The 22500-nt window shown below is 44.2% G+C and overlaps 1 protein-coding gene and 1 long non-coding RNA gene across 3 annotated transcripts in view; both read right to left on the bottom strand.

Annotated features, from left to right (window-relative positions):
• Positions 1-10266: 10266 nt before the first annotated feature.
• LOC143277981 (uncharacterized) lies at positions 10267-13442 on the bottom strand. Its single transcript, XR_013053820.1, has 2 exons — positions 13287-13442; positions 10267-12978 (listed from the first exon to the last, which is right to left on the bottom strand). It is a non-coding gene; the product is annotated as an uncharacterized LOC143277981 (long non-coding RNA).
• Positions 13443-14993: 1551 nt separating this feature from the next.
• The window catches only part of LOC143277980 (uncharacterized), a 9290-nt gene continuing 1783 nt past the window's right edge, over positions 14994-22500 (bottom strand). For both annotated transcript variants that reach the window (XM_076582989.1, XM_076582988.1), the window contains exons 2-5: positions 22125-22321; positions 20805-21045; positions 18320-18922; positions 14994-17175 (exon numbers count right to left, since the gene is read on the bottom strand). In XM_076582989.1, coding sequence (XP_076439104.1) covers positions 15001-17175; positions 18320-18922; positions 20805-21045; positions 22125-22306 — 3201 coding nt within the window. In that variant the 5' untranslated portion in view covers positions 22307-22321 and the 3' untranslated portion in view covers positions 14994-15000. The remainder of the gene's footprint in view (positions 17176-18319; positions 18923-20804; positions 21046-22124; positions 22322-22500) is intronic.

Genomic DNA, 22500 nt, shown 5'->3' with positions numbered 1-22500 from the left:
ACTTCACCAGAGCACCTGTAAATAAGAAACTCTTAAGAGTTCAGAGGGGCAAATTACCACGTGAGCTGTAGAGATATGTATCATAAAACATGTGCAGTTGCAGCCTCCTACTCTAAACGGAAGTAAGCCAGGAGAAATATTTAATGAGCATCCCTCGTTTTGGGGGACAGAGACAGGAGTAAAGAGAGCGGGTCAGTCAGAGTCATGAGTTGTTCACAGACTGGACTGACTGGTCCGACACTCAGCATGGAAACAGAGAGGGAGAGTTTCAGTTTCACTTTTAGTTTTTTCAAGGAGGCGTCACTGCGTTAAGACAAATCCATGTAAGCTACACCACATCTGCCAGGCAGATGCCTGACCTGTAGCATAGCCCTGCACGCTTTGTCAGGCCTTAAGTGCATGCATGTCATATTGTATTACTAATTTTTGTCACAACATATTTTTGTGTGCGTGTGAAATTGGGGCTGCTCTCCCCAGGGACAGCGCGTCGCTACACTGAGAGCACCACCCATTCTTTTTTTTTCTTTTTTTCTTTTTTTCCTGCGTGTAGTTGTTTTTTTGTTTTTCTGTCAAAGTGGATTTCTCTACAGAATTTTGCCAGGGACAACCCTTTTGTTGCCGTGGGTTTTTTCACGTGTGCAAAGTGCATGCTGCAAACAGGACCTCGGTTTATCATCTCATCCGAATGACCAGCGTCCAGACCACCACTCAGGGTCTAGTGGAGTGGGGGCGGGAGGGGCTGGGGGGTGACTGGCGATTGTGCCGAAATACTGGCGACTGTGTATCAGAGTGGATTTCGTCTACATAGTTTTGCCAGAGGATAACACTTTCGTTGCCATGAGTTCTTTTCAGTGTGCCAAATGCGTGCTGCGCACGGGACCTCGGTTCATTATCTCATTCAAATGACTAGACGCTCAGTTTGATTTTCCGGTGGAGCATAGGATTTAGGGCCAGAGCGGTAACTGAACCCGGACGCTCAAAGCCACTGCACTGACAGACAAGTCTATTCTTCCACTTCCTTCCCTTTACTGAGGCAGACGAAAGAAAAATGCACCATAGTGAGGTCCCTTCATATCATCGTGTTTTCACCACCCGGAAAAATCTTTAGCACGCCCCCCCCCCCCCCCCCCCCCCCCCCGACCCCCTTCCCACCCTCACCCCCTCCCTCCCTCTCTTCCCATGTTCATGTTGCCGGGCAATACAGATTTTCGGGTCTTGGCTCGAGGTCAGCTCCAATATGACGGCTGTCATCCCAACGTCAGCTGCAGTAACATTGGTCAGACGGAAACTGTAACACATTCTGGCCGCTTTCCTTCTCCACACGCATTCCTTTTCCTCGACACGCATTCCTTCCTTCTCCTCGACACGCATTCCTTCCTTCTCCACGACACGCATTCCTTCTCCTTGACACGCATTCCTTCTCCTCCACACGCATTCCTTCCTTCTCCACGACACGCATTCCTTCCTTCTCCTCCACACGCATTCCTTCCTCCTCCTCCACACGCATTCCTTCCTTCTCCTCAACACGCATTCCTTCCTTCTCCTCGACACGCATTCCTTCCTTCTCCTCCACACGCATTCCTTCCTCCTCCTCAACACGCATTCCTTCCTTCTCCTCGACACGCATTCCTTCCTTCTCCACGACACGCATTCCTTCCTTCTCCTCGACACGCATTCCTTCCTTCTCCTCGACACGCATTCCTTCTCCTAGACAGTGGAGATCAGCAGTGGAGTATTAACTCTCTCCTCCTTGTTCGGGGGGCTTTTGGCAAGGAAGTTGGTTCCATTAAATGAATCTGCGGTTTATTCGGTGAGAAAAATAAATGCATACTAACATTACTGTGGTCACAAGTCAAATTTCGCCACAACGAAAATGTGACAAGCAATATTCTTTACAAACTGATAATCAAAAAAACGAATGGATAGAGCAGCGTTACTTGAACAAACAGTGTGTGTGTGCGTACTTTTCTTGTTAAGGCGACAGTTTCAGTTTCTGTTTCGAATGGCCTTCAAGATGTGCGGACTGATCCATACAGCTACACCTCATCTCAGTACGGTCAGTCCTCTCTTCTCCTCTACACAGACCCCTTGCAATATGTTGATGATGGTAATTGGGATGAAACGCTGTTAACGTCGTCTCTTTTGTCGTTCATATGGAGAGAGTTAAAAGCAGAAGGTTGGGGGAATAGGGTGGTGGGGGAGGGGGAGGGAAGAGGGGAGTGGGGTGGGGGCTACATGACCTGTGCATAGATCGAAGGCACTGAACCTCGAGGGAAATTCTCCATGGCAGGATGGTTCGAGTCATCGGGGATGGGGCATCCTCGGAGGCCTTCTGAATCACCAACGGTGTCAAGCAAGGCTGTGCGCCTCTACTGCCTCTGTTGTTAACCACTCCGTCAGTTTTCCGCCAGAGGATTAAAAAAGTAACACAAACATAATTATACATACTACACAGAACTACACAAGGCAGTAGACATACAAAACAACAACCATGCCAGCGGATGAGTCACGCGTCCCAGGAGGAAAATAAAACAACAACAAAAAACAAAAAACAAACCAAAAAACGCAGCAAAAACATGTCCATGTACAGACAACAAAATCAATAAGCAAGACTTTCTGAAAAAAAACAAAAAGAAACAAAAGAGGGGAAATGGACCAGTATCAGTATCAGTAGCTCAAGGAGGCGTCACTGTATTCGGTCAAATCCATATACGCTACACACCACATCTGCCAAGCAGATGCCTGACCAGCAGCGTAACCCAACAGATCAGCAAGACAGAAAATAAGGACAGAAGAGAAAACGATAAAGAAAGGGGGAAAACTGAAACATAGTGGTTAAAAAAAAAGAGGAAATGACATGCCACAATTTACATTGGGGAAGGATACCATGCATACTGAGAGAGAGAGACAGAGAGAGAGAGAGAGAGAGAGAGAGAGAGACAGAGAGACAGAGAGAGAGAAACAGAGACAGAGAGAGAGAAACAGAGACAGAGAGAGACAGAGACAGAGAGAGGTGAAAGAGGAGGACGGGAAAATGAATGAGGGAAGGAAACAGCTGAAGGAAGGAATGCACAAACAAACCGACAAGGAGAGAAAGAAAGAAAGAGAAGAGAGGAAGAAAGAGAGAGAGCGGAAGATAGGAGAGAAAGAAAGAAAGAGAGAGAACGGATGATAGGAGAGAAAGAGAGAGAGAGAACGGATGATAGGAGAGAAAGAAAGAGAGAGAGAACGGAAAAGAGGGGACAGAAAGAAAGACAGACAGAGAACGAAAGACAGGAGAGAAAGAGAGAACGGAAGAGGGGAGAGAAAGAGGGACAAGAAGAGAGAGGTTTTTTCCAACAAACAGTAAAGAACACGTCAGGACAGATGAATACCTGGAAGACTATTCGCCATGACAATAACAATCACGCCAAGACATCAAGACAGATGAATTTCTGGAAGACTATTCACCATGACAATAACAATCACGCCAAGACATCAAGACAGATGAATTTCTGGAAGAATATTCGCCATGACAATAACAATCACGCCAAGACATCAAGACAGATGAATTTCTGGAAGAATATTCGCCATGACAATAACAATCACATCAAGACAGACGAATACCTGCAAGAATATTCGCCATGTTCTTGTCTTGTCTCTTCTCTTCACACGTTCTTCTGGTTGTAAGGAGCAGGTGCGTGGTTCCTTTTGCTTCTGAATACACTGACGTTGTTGTTGTTGTTGTTTACTTTCTTCCTTCCTTCTCTCCTTCCTTTATTTTTTATATTCTATTCTGCGTTCCTTCTTTCCTTTTGTTTGTTATCAAATTCAAATTTAAGATCGTAGGTTTTGTTTCCTTGGTGCATCTAATCTTCTTGTTTTTGTTTTTTTTTGTTTTGTTTTTTGTTGTTGTCGTTCTTCTTCTTCTTCCTCTTCTGTCTGAATTGTCTGCTCAGCTTTTGTTGCAATCAGCACCAGTAACTGCCGTCGTTGGAAAATAGCGTTCAGGTGAGTGATCGTTCTTGACTGTGGTTTTCAGACTCCGTGTTTTTTGGCAGCTGGAAGTGGAGAGTGGGAGAAGCACGCGCAGAGAAAGGCAAATGACCTGTAGGGTGTGAAGACACCTGTACTTATAGCATCCACGTGATGAAGGTGGGGGAACAAGAGTTCGGGGAGAAAGGGGCGGGGCGGGGGTTGGGAGGGGGACGAGGGGAGAGGGCAAGGAGGGGAGAGGGCGGGGGAGGGGGATAAAGAGCATACAGGGTCAGGGGTTAAGGGGTGATAAAAAGCTTACATGGTTAGGGGTTGAATATGAGAGCTTTGACAGTGAGAAAGATAATCAAATCTTATAGTGGATTTTTTTTTTCTTTTTATTTGTGAGAAACTACGGTTTTTGAAATAAAAAAATTCATATGGAGACTCTGTGTGTGTGTGTGTGTGTGTGTGTGTGTGTGTGTGTGTGTGTGTGTGTGTGTGTGTGTGTTATTGATATCAAGAGAATGAATCTATTCATCAGCACATCATTTATGTGAACATGCATCTGTGTAAGATTATTTCAGTTAAACTGCCACTTTTCTTCCGAACTTTTCTGAGTGTCGCTGGGATCCGAACAGCTGAAAGCAACACTGTTGGTGTTGTTTTACATCGTGTATATCAGTGTGTTTTGATGTCGTGTTGCTCTGTGTGTGTGTGTGTGTGTGTGTGTGTGTGTGTGTGTGTGTGTGTGAGAGAGAGAGAGAGAGAGAGAGTGTGTGTGTGTGTGTGTGTGTGTGTTAAAACTGTCTGTTAATGTCCTCAAGCAAAACTGTGAAGACGTTCGTGATTTCTCTTTGTTTTTGCCTGAAGCTTTCAAACTGAGAGAAATTGCCTCTTCGTGAAAGGAATATAATTATGTTTTGTTATCTGTACTTATGCTTGTTTGCTCATGCTGTTTCATCGAGGTGTATGATGTTCACGTGAAGCCCTTCACTTCGGGTTGAGGCTTATATGTGAATAAACCATTCCATTCCGTTCTGTTCCCTCTTCTTCCTTCTCTGCGTTCGTGGACTGAAATTCCATCATTCACTCCTATGCACAGGTGGGCTTTTACGTGCGGGCCGTTTTTACCCCGCCATGTAGGCGGCCATACTCCGTTTTCGGGGACAACGTAGTTTGTAAGGATGGAAATCACTATGAATGTTGTCATGTAATTCAGGGTCAACAGTAGCTAGCCAGACGGTTTTCCCAGGTTACTGTTTTGAAAATGTCCTTATTGAGAGACTTTCCAACCCCCACGTGGCATTCCACATCACCTTCCTTTGTACCCCTCTTTCGTTGTTATTGCCTCCCTTTAGCTGAGCCAATGGTCCGGGATGCTCATAACTCTAGTCATCTATCGGTTGTACAGCACATAATTCTGCCCCCCCCCCCCCCCCCCCCCCCCCAATCCTGTTTTCATAACCATTCTGCTTTGCTGCCACCTTTCACCGAGCAACAATGGAAGTGCCGAAGATAAGACGTCATCATGACAGGGGAGGTCACCCCATGAGTACAACGAGGTCAGGGACATGTTTTTCACCGCTGACCTCTCCTCTCCATCCAGACCTCCATACGGAAGACGTTGATTAAATCAGGATCCTGAAGCTGCTAAAGACGTGGGATATCCTAGGAAGAAACCGCCCAATACAAAAAAGAAAAAGAAAAAAAGAAAACATTAAAAACCGTTAATTCTCCTCCAAACATGAAGGAAAATTAATTTATAGTTCGAAATGTTCCAGCTAAAAAAAATAATAAGCAGTTTCATTTACTACCAATCCACATTAGACCGCCCGCGTCATGAAAATTCCATATCGAACCTCCTATAATAAACAAATCAGTTTCTTTTGTAATCTTCTTAGAGCTGGAAAAGGCTCGCGATCAATATTGTTACCCACATAATTTTTATGGACTTCAAATGAAATTTGGCACGAATGAAAACAACAACAACATGATATTCTTTCGAAGTCATATTTCAACGTCCCTATGTTGTTGTTGTTGTTGGGTTGTTGTTGTTGCTGCTGTTTTTTTTGTTGTTATTGTTGTTTTTAACAGAATGAACACGTTGGGTTGTGCTGGGTCTGTGACGGACAGCATGCAGTTTGCTGTAAGAGCTGGGTGCTTCCCGATATATTATTGCCTCTTCTTGCCTGTTGTCTTTCACATCCAAATCATCTGTGTGTGTGTGTGTGTGTGTGTGTGTACCTCTGTGTGTGTGTGAGAGAGAGAGAGTGTTTCTGCCTCTGTGTGTGTGTGTGTGTGTGTGTGTGTGTGTGTGTGATGTTGCACTGCATCTGTTCAGACGGTCAAGGACACCAGCAGAATCAGCTGATCCAAGCTGGGTAAAAGAAGTGTCCATGAAGGCAATCAGGCAGCACGCGCACATTGCCGCTTGTTGCCACCAGCTGCGTCAAGCGCCCAAACCACGCAAAGCATACACTCTGCGGCGTCAGTCTCTCTCTCTGTCCCCGTTTCCATGTGCCCCTGTTTCTACATTTATCCCCGTTTCTATATGTTTCTGTCTCTCTGTGTCTCCGTTTCTGAGTGTCTCTGTCTGTGTGTACCCTTTTGTATGTACCCCTTCTGTATGTTTGTCCCCGTCTGTATGTTTGTCTTCGTTTCTATGTGCCCCCCCCCCCCCCTCCTCTCTCTCTCTCTCTCAACTCAACTCTTCTCTTCGAGGGCTGGATGGGGAAAAAAAAAAGCAAAAAAAAAAGCATCGTCTTGCTTACTCTATTACCCTAACAAAAAATATGTTTAAAAATCTCTCAACTCTTTTGCTGCCGTTGGTTATTTCAGGTTAGCAAAGTGCATGCCACACGTGGAACCTCAGTTTATCGTCTCATTCGAATGACTAGCGTCCACAGAAGCCTACTCAAGGTTTAGTGGAGGGGGAAAAAATCATAGAAACCATAATCGCAGGGAATTCAAGTGTCTATGGAGAAAATATTACCGAGTGTGGAATTCGAATCTCGTGTGCTCAGATTCGCCTGCTTTCTGTGAAGGACGCGTTTCAACGCCGCTCGCAATAACTAATAAGTGATTGAGTTCATCGCACGTTGGGACAAAGCCTGTACCCTGCGACCACACTCTGACCCCGCCCCACGTACTTCCCCTTAACTCGTTCATACCTGCGCTCGAGCGTTGCTGGAGCGTCGAATTCCTTTTCATTAATTAACTCTCTCCATACGAACGGCGAAAGAGACGACGTTAACAGCGTTTCACCCCAATTACCATCATCAAAATATTGCAAGCGGAAGGCTCTTACGATGAAGAGGTGAATGTTGACAAAGAATACCACAATTCTGACGACAGAAGCTAAAGGTTGGGTCATTGAGACACCCACTGGACATCCGAGGGGTCTGTGTAAAGGAGAAGAGAGGGCTGGCCGTACTGAGTGAGTTAAAACGGTTTCCGTGTTAAGTGACCACATTATGCATAAACTGCAAGCAAATGGGACTAACTGCTGCAGTATTTCCGGTTTTGTTAACACTTGTCGACTAGAAGGGGAAAAAAATGTCGGTCGATTTCAGTTTATTTTCCATGTTTTTCCTGCATCGAAATAGCGGGGAAGCCTGTTTGGACTGTAAACTCCACAGCGTTGAATGGATTAACGTTACAGTCGTTGTTCGTGACTGCTACCACGAAAGCTGACAAATCACGTTTACATCTGCACGTTTTCTTCAGTGGACATTCTTTGACCTTTTTTTTTATTTTTTATTTTTTAGATATAATTATATATATCTCAGACGTGTCGAGGTACAAATATTGACTCGTGTACCGCTTCGGGTAATCCTATAATCCTGCGTTATCGTTTCATTTGAACTGACCTGGAATTCCCCGAGGTCTTGACACCTGTGTAATTCAGCTGACTGACTATCCGGCTTCCTCCCCTTCCCTGCACTCGTCTAAAGGGGAACAAAGGGGGAATGAGAGGTTGGAGAAGAGAATGGAGGAGTGTGTGTGTGTGAGAGAGGGTGTGTGTGTGTGTGGGGGGGGGTTCACTGCCGACCCTGTCACGTTGTTTCCTCGTGTTGCCTTCCTGAGGCAGCGTGGCAGAATGGGTTGAGCCGTACGTTGGACTTCAGATCCAGAGGTCTGGGTTCGAACCCTCGTTTCGGCCCCAGTGGTGTTGTCCTTGGGAAAAGCACTTTTCTCCGATTTTCCTCACTCCAACCAGGCGTGAATGGGTACATGATTTGGTTGCGGAACGTTATTACCACAGTGAGAGGCGAGGATAGTACCCCACGTTTCAGTACGTTGCTCCAGACACAGTAGATATGAATTAACTGCCCCAATGGCCCTAAAAAAAATAAAATAAAATAAAAATAAAAAAGGCTATAACTATGGGACCTTTAACCTTCAGCCTCCCTGGTGTTAGGACATACAGGTCCTTGAACTCTCCCTCCTCCACCTCCTCCACTCTCCTGGTAACCCGTTGAGTCCATCAGCTACATAACTTGACAACCGTAACATTTCTTCTTCTGCGCACGTGGGTTGGGACTCTCATGTTTACTCGTATGTGCAAATGGGAGTTTAGCCGTTCTTACCCCGTCATGTAAGCAGCCATACTCCGTTTCCGATGGTATGCATGCTGGGTGTGTTCTTGTATCCATAATCCACCGAACGCTGACATATGTTTACAGGATGTCGAATATCGTAAGTCATATCAGTGCCCTACACCCTGTCCAGATATTTCTGTTGGATAGTTGGACAGTGCGGTGTTGGTGACTCTAAGTTTAGAGCTGGGACAACGGTATCTTTCTTTGGTTAGGATTAACTGTGTGATACATTCACAGGGGGTACGCACTGCTTTAGGTATATATATATATATATGTATATATATATATATATATATAATAAATTAATTAATTAATTAACGCAGGATGAAACTTGGCTATCTATATGTGGAGTAAGGAGGGAAATTAATGTATTTCCAGGTCACGATCGTGGCGGGTCAGTAAGTTGTTGGTGTGTGTGTGTGTGTGTGTTAGTGTGTGTGTGCGCGCGCGCGTGCGTATTGTGTGCGTGTTCGTGTGTGTGTGGATGTGTGTGTGTGTGTGTGTGTGTGCGCGCGCGCGCGCGTGCGTATTGTGTGCGTGTTCGTGTGTGTGTGGATGTGTGTGTGTGCGTGTGTATTGTGTTCGTGTGTGTGTGTGCGCGCGCGCGCGTGCGTATTGTGTGCGTGTTCGTGTGTGTGTGTGTTCGACGCCCTGGATTTCCTTTAAAAAAAAAAAAAAAAAATATATATATATATATATATATATATATATAAGTATGAAAAGAATGGGTGAGGAGCGAGGGATTTTCTATTTTCATTTTATTTTCAAAGATTAAAAAAAAAAAAAAAAATGGGGGTGAGGGGTGGGGGAGAGTTGGAGTGAACAACCAGCACACAAAGGTCTATATTAATCCCCACTCCTCTCCAAAATCATCAGCCGAAAAAAAAAAAAAAAAATCTACAGCTCACTCTCTCTCTCCACGCCGCAATCCCAGAGCTCCCATGTCATGGCGACAATGACGTCAAGAGATCAAGTGATGACGCACGAGGGCTTAGAAAGTCGCCACGATCACGCAGTCTGAAGTTCGCAGGACTGAAATCTTACGGATTCTTACGGATTTCAGTCGATCTCATTCTGTGATCCTCCCACCTCCCCTCTTACCCCCCACACACACTAATGTAAACTTTCGCCCAATCGTTTCCTATCAATAGCCGAAGCTTCCACAATCTCTTCGTAATAATAGGGTGGGGAGGGCTGGTGGGAGGAAGGGCAGTGGGGATGGGATATTTGATTATTTTAGTTATTATCGATGTGCATGCATACGTGTGTGTGTGTGTGTGTTGATATGCTTTGGTCATTGATCTACAGTAGAAACTGGCATTAATAACTGTCAATGATCAACAGTACAAACTGACCTCAATAACTATCAGTAAAATGTCCTATTCAAAACACAGACACACACACACACACACATACTGGCACAGACACACACATATTGGCCCCCCTCCCCCCGCCCCACACACACATTATTGGCACCGACACACACACATATTGGCACTCCCCGAACACACACCTCCCAACCCCCCCCCCCCTCCCCCCCCCCCCCCCCACACACACCTCCCCCCAAAAAAGGAAACACAATTGTCACCCATACCAGTTTTCACAAAGATTACATTAACAGATTATGCCATTCAGTCTAATACAAACAGGACTGTGTGAATTTAATAAACATTACACAAACACAGAAAAGAAATGTTCAAAATGTTAATTTCATAATACTTTTATTGCTTCTTCTTTTTTTCGTTTTTCTTTTTTTCTTTTCTTTTTTTTCTCTTTTTTTTCATCCGAAGTTTCACATCACAAATTGTTAAAACGTATGAGACAAAAATAAGGGAACAATTCATATTGTGAAGTTAAATCTCTCCATACGAACGGCGAAAGAGACGATGTTAACAGTGTTTCACCCCAATACCATCATCAAAATATTGCAAGCGGAAGGCTCTCATTCTGAAGAGGTGAATGTTGACAAAGAATACCACAGTTCTGACGATGGAAGCTAAAGGTTGGGTCATTCAGACAACCACTGGACATCCGAGGGGTCTGTGTAGAGGAGAAGAGAGGACTGGCCGTACTGAGTGAGTTAACAGTCCTATATCCTTTCACAGCCACCGTTGCAGCCATCCAGGTTTCTGCATGTAAAGCTGGCGCCCAATCCTCTCCCTCCGCCGTTTTAACCTTCTGGGGTTTGTGTGAACATGGCCAACCATTCATGCCAACACACACTTTATATCATTAAAAAAAACAAGAGAGGCAAGGCCTTCAAGACTCACTTGTGATAAATTAAGTCCCCTAGCATTAATTACAGAGTAATTTCCCTTTTTTACTATCTGCCCCAAAACGTTTGCAAAATAAATAAAAATTCCATGCTTAGCAAAAGAAGTTTTTGTTTGAACAAAAAATGATAATAATGACTCCTCTTGTTGTTGTGTCAGAATATGAGGTCAAAGTGCCAAGTTTAGAGAATACAAAAAATATAAATATAACAGTAAATGCAGTTTGCATATAATTAGGCTTCTTTTTATTATTTTTTTGTGCCCATCTCAGAGGTGCAATATTGTTTTAAACAAGATGACTGGAAAGGACTGAATTTTTCCTATTTTTATGCCTAATTTGGTGTCAACTGACAAAGTATTTGCAGAGAAAATGTCAATGTTAAAGTTTACCATGGACACACAGACACACGGACACACACACACAGACAACCGAACACCGGGTTAAAACATACTCACTTTGTTTACACAAGTGAGTCAAAAACCCACAATAATAAATAGATCCAACCTGTGGCACAGATGTACCAAGTATGTCAAACTTGTGCCTAGATCTTTCTCATCTTTTTCCTCGAGCTGATGATGATTTCAAAGGAGACTGTATGTGTATGGCGAATTACAGCTGTGACTTAAAATCCATGTGTGCTGGAAGGCCCAGATCATTTTGATAACTGTACGGTACAAAAATCTCTTCAGGTGGTGTTCGGTCAGACTGTATCACAAAGTTCAGTCAGTCAGTGTCATATGTATGCTTCTGACTTGATGAAACAAGGTTTTCAGTCCTTCACCAATAGGAAAAGTTTGTTTATTTTCTCATTCATTGGGCTGTTTCGAGTTCCACTCTCAAAAATAATAAAGCAAACCAGTAAGAAAAAGAATTAAAAAAAAGAATGAGTGATATCACACACACACACACACACACACACACACACACACACACACACACACACACAGACAATGTCTAAAATCACGAAAATTACGCAAATGAACTACTCTAGTGCAATTCACACACACACACACACACACACACACACACTGTCACATGCATGCAACAACAAAAATGCACGCACACCACACCTACACAACACCACACACACAAACAGTATTTTTGAAGAACACATACCTTCCACCCACAACAACAACAACAAAAAATTGTATACAAAAGCAACGGACCAAAAAACAAGAGACACAAGAAAGTATTCTGCTGTTTCAGCAGTCAGTAATTTATCTAAGGACAGCAAAGGTGTTCATTACCAAAGGCATACAACCGCTCACACACAACACTAAATATCTCCCAAATGCTTGCACACCACTACTGAAGGAAAGGAACATGTCCAAAACGTCCCCATGCCATGAACGTGACATTTTTTTTCAAACTCCAGTACTGCCAGAACACAGAATGGCATTCAAGTTGCCCATGTGCTACACACTGAATTACATGTCTCAAAAACATGATTACATTTCTCTGCCTGGATCCTGTTGTTTCCATCTCAGTAAAATAAAATAAAATAAAGGCGGGGGCCACAAGAAATGCTGTCTGGGAAATGCACCATGGTTCATGTGCATCCCAATTCCAAATAACTAAACCCTAATATATATATATATATATATCTTTGATCACACATACTCTTTTTAGAACTTGTGTATTAATTGTTCTGTGCATCTTTTGATGTTGTTCATCTACAGAAACCCACCACCCAAATATGATGACAAAATAGTGAAATACTGAAGGTATACACATATATGATAGTCGAGTCATGTCCAATTATGACCACCAGAACAGCAGAGGTAACTCCTGACCCTTCTATCTAGGCAAGATTTTGATTGTAGTGGAGAGTGTTTCACCCAAGTTACATCCCCACTCTCTCGACCAAGGGGGCTTTTGCACAGAGTTGGGGTAACCCCCAGTGACCAACTAGCCCCCAAGGCTGCAGAACTTAGAGCCAGTGCAATCCTGCCACCTAGTTAGAGAGTCATACTCATAGTCTACACACACACACACACAATTCTAAACAAAAAAAAGAAAAAAAAAAAAAGAAGAAAAAACTATAAATAAATTATCACTGCAGTGGAGAAACCATTGATCATACAGCTGTAAGTTTGTGTTCATTTCTTATATTGATCATACAGCTGTCACTTTGCTGTTGGCCCACCTGTAAGTTTGTGTTCATTTCTTATATTGATCATACAGCTGTCACTTTGCTGTTGGCCCACCTGTAAGTTTGTGTTCATTTCTTATATTGATCATACAGCTGTCACTTTGCTGTTGGCCCACCTGTAAGTTTGTGTTCATTTCTTATATTGATCATACAGCTGTCACTTTGCTGTTGGCCCACCTGTAAGTTTGTGTTCATTTCTTATATTGATCATACAGCTGTCACTTTGCTGTTGGCCCACCTGTGAGGTTACAATCTCAGTCTTTGATATTGATCATACAGCTGTCACTTTGCTGTTGGCCCACCTGTGAGGCCGCCCCGCATATACTGCACCAGTGTGATTTCCCTTCCATTTCCATGTGGGTTTTCATGTGGCCCTTCAGCATGCTGGACTGCAAGAAACCCGCACCGCACACCTCGCACTTGAAGAGCTTGGTGCATGTAATTGTATGAATCATCATGTGCTTTTTAAACTTTTGAAATGTCAATGTCTCATATACCCCTGCAGGGCATCCAGCTCCAGGGTCACCCTCCACAAACACAAACCTCACAATAACACATGTCCTACCCCACACCTGAATGCCTGCAGTCTTTATCAACTAACACAAACCTCACAATAACACATGTCCTACCCCACACCTGAATGCCTGCAGTCTTTATCAACAAACACAAACCTCACAATAACACATGTCCTTCCCCACACCTGAATGCCTGCAGTCTTTATCAACTAACACAAACCTGATAATAACACATGTCCTTCCCCAAACCTGAATGCCTGCAGTCTTTATCAACTAACACAAACCTCACAATAACACATGTCCTACCCCTCACCTGAATGCCTGCAGTCTTTATCAACTAACACAAACCTCACAATAACACATGTCCTACCCCTCACCTGAATGCCTGCAGTCTTTATCAACAAACACAAACCTCACAATAACACATGTCCTTCCCCACACCTGAATGCCTGCAGTCTTCGTCAACTTACACAAACCTGATAATAACACATGTCCTACCCCACACCTGAATGCCTGCAGTCTTTATCAACTAACACAAACCTCACAATAACACATGTCCTACCCCACACCTGAATGCCTGCAGTCTTCGTCAGCTCTTTCACTGCCAAATTTCTGTGTGAAAAACACTTCCAAGCACCTGATATTTTAGAAATGATGCTCTGTCGCAGGCTTCGGTTCACGTCAAAACAGTACGATGGACTTGTTCACTTCAAACTCGGCCAGGGGGCAAAGGTCAGTCATCATTCTATTGGCAGGAAACTAGCTGCAGCTGTTGAGCATTGTTACAATGTGAAAAACAATCTTATCAACATGACCCCTCAATGTCAACAAAGTCACTTATGGTGGTGCACTGTGTTGTCAACTAAAGTTGCCTGTGGTGGTGAAAGAGTTAACACAAACCTTGGTACAAAATGCCAAACTAATCCAAAACAACAAGAAAGACAGAAGCAAAACTTCAGAAAGGTGCACACACACACACACACACACACACCCATACACACAGAGTTGATACAATGTATAGATCCAGAAGCAAATCCCACCAACAGCATATGAAACATTTGTCTTTAAATCTTGATAAAAATTGACACCAATATTAAGTAAATTCCACCATAACGTAAGCAATTCCACATGCTATCAACCAATCACACCCCAATATCAAATGCTAACATTTTAAGAAAAAGCAACCAAAACATACACTTGCATACATTCCATACCCACAAAATAACAACGGTATTCCCAAACCTGTTAAAATAATGAGGAAACAATTAACAGTATTGTGTTGTAATACTTTTTTTTTGTCTTTAAAGACTTGTCATATTGTCTTCATCTAATCATGAGGGGAAAAAAACAAAAAAAACAAATCACTGAATGAAGAATGTCTCAGCTGTTTGTCAGTTTCACTTCATGCCAGCAGATTTCCTAAAAATAGTGAAATTGAAAAAAGTAATAAAAAACGAAAGAAAAAAAGGAAAAAAAAAAAAAGGAGACAGTTGCGTGACAGCTACACCGGCAGTGGCACCTCAATGATTTCAAAGGTGGCAATGGACATTTCAGGGTAGTCCTTGTGAATCTTGTGCACATGCTTTTTCAGACTGGCAAACTTCTTGAAGGCCGCCCCACATATACTGCACCAGTGGGACTTGCCTTCCGTCTCTGTGTGGATTTTCATATGGCCCTTCAGCGCATTGGACTGCACGAAGGCAGCACCGCACACCTCACACTTGAAGGGCTTGGTGCCCGTGTGGATCATCATGTGCTTCTCAAACTGATCCTTGGCGTAGCGCGCTTCCCCGCAAATCTCACAGACATATGGGCGGGCCCGGTTCGGGTTGTGCATGCGGAAGACGTGGCTCTTCAGGCTGCCTGACTGGATGAATCTTCTGTGGCAGTGCGGGCACTCAAACTGCTTGTCGTTGGTGTGGATCTTGATGTGGTTCAGCAGGTTGCTCTTGCGACTGAAGCGGGCGCCGCACTGCTGGCAGATGAAGCGCTTCTCTCCCGGCTGGTGCAGCTGCCGGTGCCCCTTCAGGTACTTGGCTGACTTGAAGGAGCGGCCGCAGATGTCACACACCTCGGGTCTGTCCGTGGAGTGGGTGGTCCTGTGGGCTGTCAGAGCGTAGTTGCTGGCAAAGTTCTTGGGGCAGTGGGGGCACTGGAAGGGCTTGACCTCGGCGTGGCGGTTGAGGTGCACCCGCAGGTGGCTGCGGTTCTTGTAGGTGGCGGGGCACTTGGGGCAGGCGTAGGGCCGGCTGCCATGGTGCTGCTGCAGGTGCTGCTTCAGCTCCCGGCGTGACCCCATCTCCTCTTCGCACATGTCGCACGCGTATGTCCTGGCCACCTTCCTCGGCTGCAGCCGCCTCTTCTTGCTGGGCACACAGTCAGTGCCAGTGTCTGAGTCCATCACGATGCTGACCTTGGACGCCAGCCTGCTGCTCCCTGGTGGCTGCGTGTCCAGAGGAGCGATGTTGGTCTCCGTTTTCACAGCTGGCACCCCGCTCTCTGCTTTCACCTTTCTCAGCATACCTGCAGGCTGACTATGTGGTCGTGATGTGGGCAGCGTCACTTTGCCCAGGTCCTCTTGCTCCATGATGACGATCACCTGGCTTTGGAGGTCGGGTTTCTTGTCCTGCTCCTGAGTGGACACAGTGCACTTCTCTGGCCTTTCCGCCCCCTGTTCCTGCCGACTGCTTTGTTCCTGTTTCACAGAAACCTTTTCCTTTCCACTCTTCTCCACTCTCTCTTTGCTTTCATGTTCATCCAGGATGTCCTCATCCTCATCTTCGTCGCTCTCTGGGACGTAATCTTCATCACGATCGTCATCAAAGAACTCTTCCTCCGCAGTGGCAGCATCAAAGGTTTGCTTCTTTCGTCCTCTGCTCTTTGATTCGTTCTTCAGATCTTTGTTTTCTTTCCTGCCACTGCCTGGCCACCGTCCCTTTCTCCCACGTCCTGACCTCTGACCTTTCTTGCTGCCGCCAGTGCTCTTTTCCTGAGGCGGGGCCGGGGACTGGGTGAAGGACAGGAAGGATGGGCGTTTCTTGTCGTAGAAACGTGTGCGCATGGTGTGGCTGACCACGGGAGGCGTCGTCTTCTGAGGACTTGGCGCCGGGCTGGAGGAGTCGGCAGCATCCACCTTTCTCTTTCTGCCAGGAGTGTTCAGCTTTCTGGCCAGGCTTGCCGACTGGCCCACCTGTACGTCCGGCTCAGCAGGCTGACCTCTCACGTTGCCTGCCTCCTCACCCTCACTGTTCTCCACTTCTGGGCCGCTGGACTTGCCAGCCTTGCCTTCTGGCTTGGCCTGTTCTTCGCTTTTCACATCTGTCTCGTCTTCCAGCTTGGCCTGTTCATCGCTTTTCCCTTCTGTCTCAGCAGAGTCGTTGAGAGCGTTGGCAGCATCATTGATGTCAGGCTGTGGATCAGCAGAATCAGGTTCAGGCAGCAGGCAGGCGGCAGCATCAGCGTCAGTGTCAGCGGGACAGTGAGTGACAGCCAGGCTGTGGGTGGCGCCCTGTGTGACCTTGATGCACGCCTCCTCCAACAGGCCTGTGGTGCCGGTGCTAACCTTGACCTTGCCTTCAAGGACACTGATGGCTGTCTCTAGGTCCTCATCGTCCACCTTCTCACGCTTGAACAAGGGCTCACAGTAGTAGTCGCTTTCATCCTCACTCAGCTCATTCTGTCAAACAGAACATGAATGGTTCAGTCAAAGTCAACTGATGAGATCAGAAAACAAACTGTATTTACCAAGTGAATTTATTGAACCCTGCACTCAGGCACAAAAATTTGTTTCTTTAAAAGTAAAAACACAGTTTCCAAGTTCCTACATATGCATAAACCACAAGCAAAGGGAACTAACTTCTACAGTATTTCCAGCTGTGTCCACTCAATGTCAAATTGGAGGAAAAACTGGTTGACAATACATTTTCTGCCTTTTTCTCCATCAGTATGAAAGGGAAAGGTTTGAATGGGTCTCCTGTGATGAGATCTTGGTTATCTTTGATGTTGTATGTGGCACGGAAGTCAACATCCAGCACCTGCTTGTACACCATGGCTGATGGTTTGACAAACCTTACAAGCAGCTCCCTCAGAAGACCTTCAAGGCATGCTTTCAGGAATTGCAGCTTTGGATCATCACTCTACAGCTCTGTGTTGACAACCTCAAAGACCTTGATCACATCTAGAAGAAACATGCAGTACAGCCTGCTGGTTGGTGACTGGAAGGTTTTCCTCAGCCTTTTTGGTCTTTTCTTGTTCAATGGAACCAAAATGGGGAGTTCATATTATACTCCCAGTTTGGTTAAATATACTTACCATGTCAAACTCATGCAAACCAGGCCTATCTGTTTGCTCTTCTCAGCCAAAATTTATTGCAGCAACTCAGTGATGCGACATCTCACCATCAGACCGCCGTCTGCTAGCCAGTGAAATGCCGTTTCTGGCAGTAGGTAAACAAACATTCCAATGGCCAACAAAGAAACATGAAATCGAACAGGCTTTCAAAAAATGGCTTTGGTACTGTTCGGACAGTTCCGGATTTTCACAAAGTGGATTCGGTAATATTTGGCAGCATTTCCATAAGCCTCGACGAAATGTCTTCGGCAATGGTCGGAAAGCCATCGGAGGGTACACTTGTACTCACTAGATAGTTTGGGGAAAAAAATGTTACGGTCGGATTTGAAAAAAAAATTTCCAGACATACAGCAATTAATCGTATTTCCATGACAACCTGTCCATTTTATCAATTTTTTCCGGGACAAATACAGGCCCCCAGTAATGGTAGCCATGCCTGAGTAAGGATACCTGTAGGCCAGCAGTCTCACCTTGGACAACGCATGTAAACAACTGGACAGATCCTCCGCCGGGGCGCCGATGGCAGTGAACATTTCTGTTGCTGTTTCAGATGCCACACGCTGCAAAGGTTCTGCTCCACCAGAGGTCTCTGCAGGCAGCTGGGTCCCTCCTGGCTCCAGGCATTCTTTGCCAACCACCGTAGTGCCTTGCGAGTCCAGCTGCAATCCCCCTTCTGTCAGGGGCTGTGATACCGACGTGAGCAGACAGGCCGTGTCCAGCTGTGAGGCAGTGACTGACGGGGAGGATGACAACAACTGGTACTCCCCCCCTGTCGTCACCAGGCTCTCCACTTCCACCGAGGGCTCTGTCTTCTGCTGGGAGTCAGAGTCTGTGGAAAGGGACTGGGACTTCAGCTTCATGAGGATCTCTGGTGTCAGCAGGGATTTGGTGGTGGTGGTGGTGGTGGTGTTGGCGGCGGCGGCAGCAGTGATGTGAGGGTGCAGCAGAGATGCCTGTGTTTCTGTGACGATGGCTCCCTGCATGGCGCACGCCTCCACTAGAGCTTCCAGCTGATTGGACGACATAATCTCTCCTCTGTCCTCACCCAGGTCCACGTCACCCAGATCGTCCGCCTGTTTAAAGGTAACAATAGAAAATTATAGAATGAACACTGATTAATTAATCAAAAAAGATAAAACACTCACCCCAAAATTTGGGGATGCTCAAGACTACTGTCATTCTTTCCCTCTCTCTCTAAAGCTCTCCTTTTTTTACGAGTGCTTGAATGCAAGTATGTATGTGCCCCTGTGTGTGACTGAGTGTGTGTGTATGTACATGCATGTACATGTATGTGAATGTGTGTGTGTTTAAGTGATTACATATTAGTGTGTGTGTCTGTGTGTGTGTAATTACATGCATGTGCATAAGTCTATGTGTCTGGGTGCATATGATTGTCAACATAACCTGTTTACCTGTTCCAACACAACCTATTCTTGAATCTGGAAATAAAGCAAAGGCGACAGATAATTATGGGTCTGTAGTGTCTGTGTGCACCAGCATGCTTGTCAACAAGATGAATAATTGCCATCTACTCTGAGCAGTATGGTTTAACAATAATATCAATAATAATGATAACAATAATAATGACAATAATAATAATAATGAACAGTATTTGTATAGCACAGTTTCTCTAACTATAACTTACAAGTGGACTGAGTCATAAATGCACTGGCTACCACTAATGAACAAAACAACTGAAATTAACAGTGGAGGAAAAAAAAAAATCACAAAAAAATACCACACACAACAGATGAATTTTTTAAGCTGGGATCTAAACATACGGTGCATTAGTCAGTGCCCAAGACCAAAATGCATCACATTCCAGACAGAGGGAGTGCAAAAACTAAACCTGCAATAGCCAAAAGACTTTAGATTTATTTTGGGGACTTTTGAGACTTTTTCCTGAGAAGAAAAACACAGGTATGTAAACTTTTATAGCACACACACATATTTAACATTTAGTACATACATGTAATGTCATTAAAAACAACAACAAAACCCAACAATAAAAGGTCAACAGAAAAAGGAGCGTTCAATGGCTGGTGAATTGAGAAGTCTAATCATCCTTGGACAACTGAAAGTTCAAAATTCTTGTAGGCTGTAAAAGTGTAACAGCAAAGTGTACACCACAGCAACAGTCATCCCTGTCTCATAATTCATATTACATCTGAGAGTGTTACTGTTCGGGTGAATCAAGTCTTCTCACCTCTCACAAGCAGATGGCAGGCAAGCAGGCACACATGCCAGGCACATATTCCACACACGCACATTGACGTGTACACACAGACACAGATACAGACACCGCTATTAGTATCAGTTTCAGTAGCTCAAGGAGGCGTAACTGCGTTCGGACAAATCCATATACGCTACACCACATCTGCCAAGCAGATGCCTGATCAGCAACATAACCCAACGCACTTAGTCAGGCCTTGAGAAAAAAATAAAAATAATAATAATAAATATTTTTTTTTTTTTTTTTTTTAAATAAAATAAAAATAAAATAACAAAACAAAACAAAAAATACCTTTTTTTAAATTAAAAAAAGTAAATAAATAAAAAATAATAGATAAATACATAAAAATACTACTACTAATAATAATAATACTATTTATAAGGCGCAAAATCTTGATGAAGTCAACTAAAAAAAAACAAACAAAAAAAAACAAAAAACAAACCCAGACAGACACATATATACAGACACACACTTACACACATATGCATGCCACACATACACACACACACAATCAGACAATGCATGCCACACACTCACACACACATATGAAAACACATACATGCACACACACACACATACACCCACACATACACATATGTATACATACACACACACATGCATGCCACGCAGACACACACACATACACACAAACACACACTCTAACACACAGAGACAAACACACACACTGAAACACACACACACACATACACACACACACATACCTTCACCATAACCAGCTGCTGAGCCTCAGACATGGATGGAACCTGCTCTACATCAGTGACGTCAATCAGGATGGTGTCCCCTGGCAAGACAGAATCCTCAGAGGGAGTGCCATCCTGCTGCAGGAGGGAGGAGGCGGTGGTGGGCTGCGTCATGTAGATGTTGCAGGGTACACAGTACTGCACCACGGGGCCCGAGCACTTCACACACTGCGTCAGCTGAAGGTCCGACGTCTTCTCATAGCTGTCAACAACACCGCTTAGACATTGCATGGAATTTATGGTGTGGTATGGTATGGCATGGTATGGTATAGTATGATATAGTAATATTAGTATGGCATGGTATGGTATGATATTGTATGGTATAGCACAATATAGTAATATTAGTATGGTATGGTATGGTATGGTATGGCATGGCATGGAATGGTATGGTATTGTGTGGTGTGGCGTTGTATGGTATGGTATGGTGTGGTGTGATATGATATAGTATGGTATGGTATGGTGTAGTGTGGTGTGGTATGGTATGGTATGGTATAATATGGCACGGTATAGTATGGTATGGTATGGTATTGTATTTGTGATTTTTATTGTACTGCAATATTATCTTTGCATTCACAGTATTGTAGTTGTACTGAACACACAATGTTGTATTGTATTGTATTTATATATAATTATCTTTTGTCACAACAGATTTATGTATATTGCATTGCATCACATTGCAATGTATTGATCTGCACTGTACTGTATTGCATTGTATTTGTATAGTATTGGATGGTAATGCACTCTATTGTACTGTATAAATATCTTTTTTGTCACAACAGATTTTCATGTACTGCATTGCAGTGTATCTTATTTTATTGCTTTGTATTTGTTGTTGTATTGTACTGATTCGCATGGTATTGTATTCTATCGCATTGTGTTGTATAATCATCTTTTGTCACAACATATCTTATTTAGTGTACTGCATTGCACTGTATTGTATTGCACTGTATTTGTTATTGTATTGTATTGTTTTGTTCCGTCCCAGTTCAAGTGCAGAAACTCTAATCTATACACTAGATCTTATATAACTGAACATCAATGTCAACTCACAGTCAAGCCACTTCAAGGCCTTCTATCACAGAGACCTTGTCTTGCAGCTGAGACAGTTCAGCAAGGTTCAGAAAAGCTTGTATTGATCAACATACATACATTATAAATACAATATTCAGATGTTTTCTCTCACTCTCCTGTTTCATGTACTTTTTCTACTCTTTGTGATGAAGGGTTGCAGGTTCTAAAAGAGAAAGTGAAGTGATCAGGAAACGACAACAGACTACTCACTGCTGGAGAAGGAAAGCAGCCACGTCGCAGTCAGTGTTCAGTTCCAGACTGCGTGCCAGAGTTCTCCAGTTCATGTAGGTGTCACTGTCCACTGTCAGGTACTGAAGGCATTCCTGCTTGTGTGTCAGCACTGTTGACAGCACCTGGCTGTACATGTGCCTGCTTCCTGGGCCAGATGACATGTCTGTCTTCTGAATCTGTCAGGGATATTAAAAAAAGAAGAAAAAAATCATATTAAAAATCTATTAAGTGGTTATCATGTCAGTTTAAATCAAAATAAATTACAATTGCTTTGCCTGACCAAGAAGAAAGGAAGGTGGCATAATGGTTAAGAGCTCAACTGCCAATACAGTGTCCATGAGGGACTGGGTTCGAT

Source organism: Babylonia areolata, chromosome 35 (assembly GCF_041734735.1).
Source record: "Babylonia areolata isolate BAREFJ2019XMU chromosome 35, ASM4173473v1, whole genome shotgun sequence".
Classification (NCBI taxonomy): Eukaryota; Metazoa; Mollusca; class Gastropoda; order Neogastropoda; family Buccinidae; genus Babylonia; species Babylonia areolata.
The sequence above is the reverse complement of the archived record's forward strand: the minus strand, read 5'-3'. Positions and strand labels throughout refer to the sequence as shown.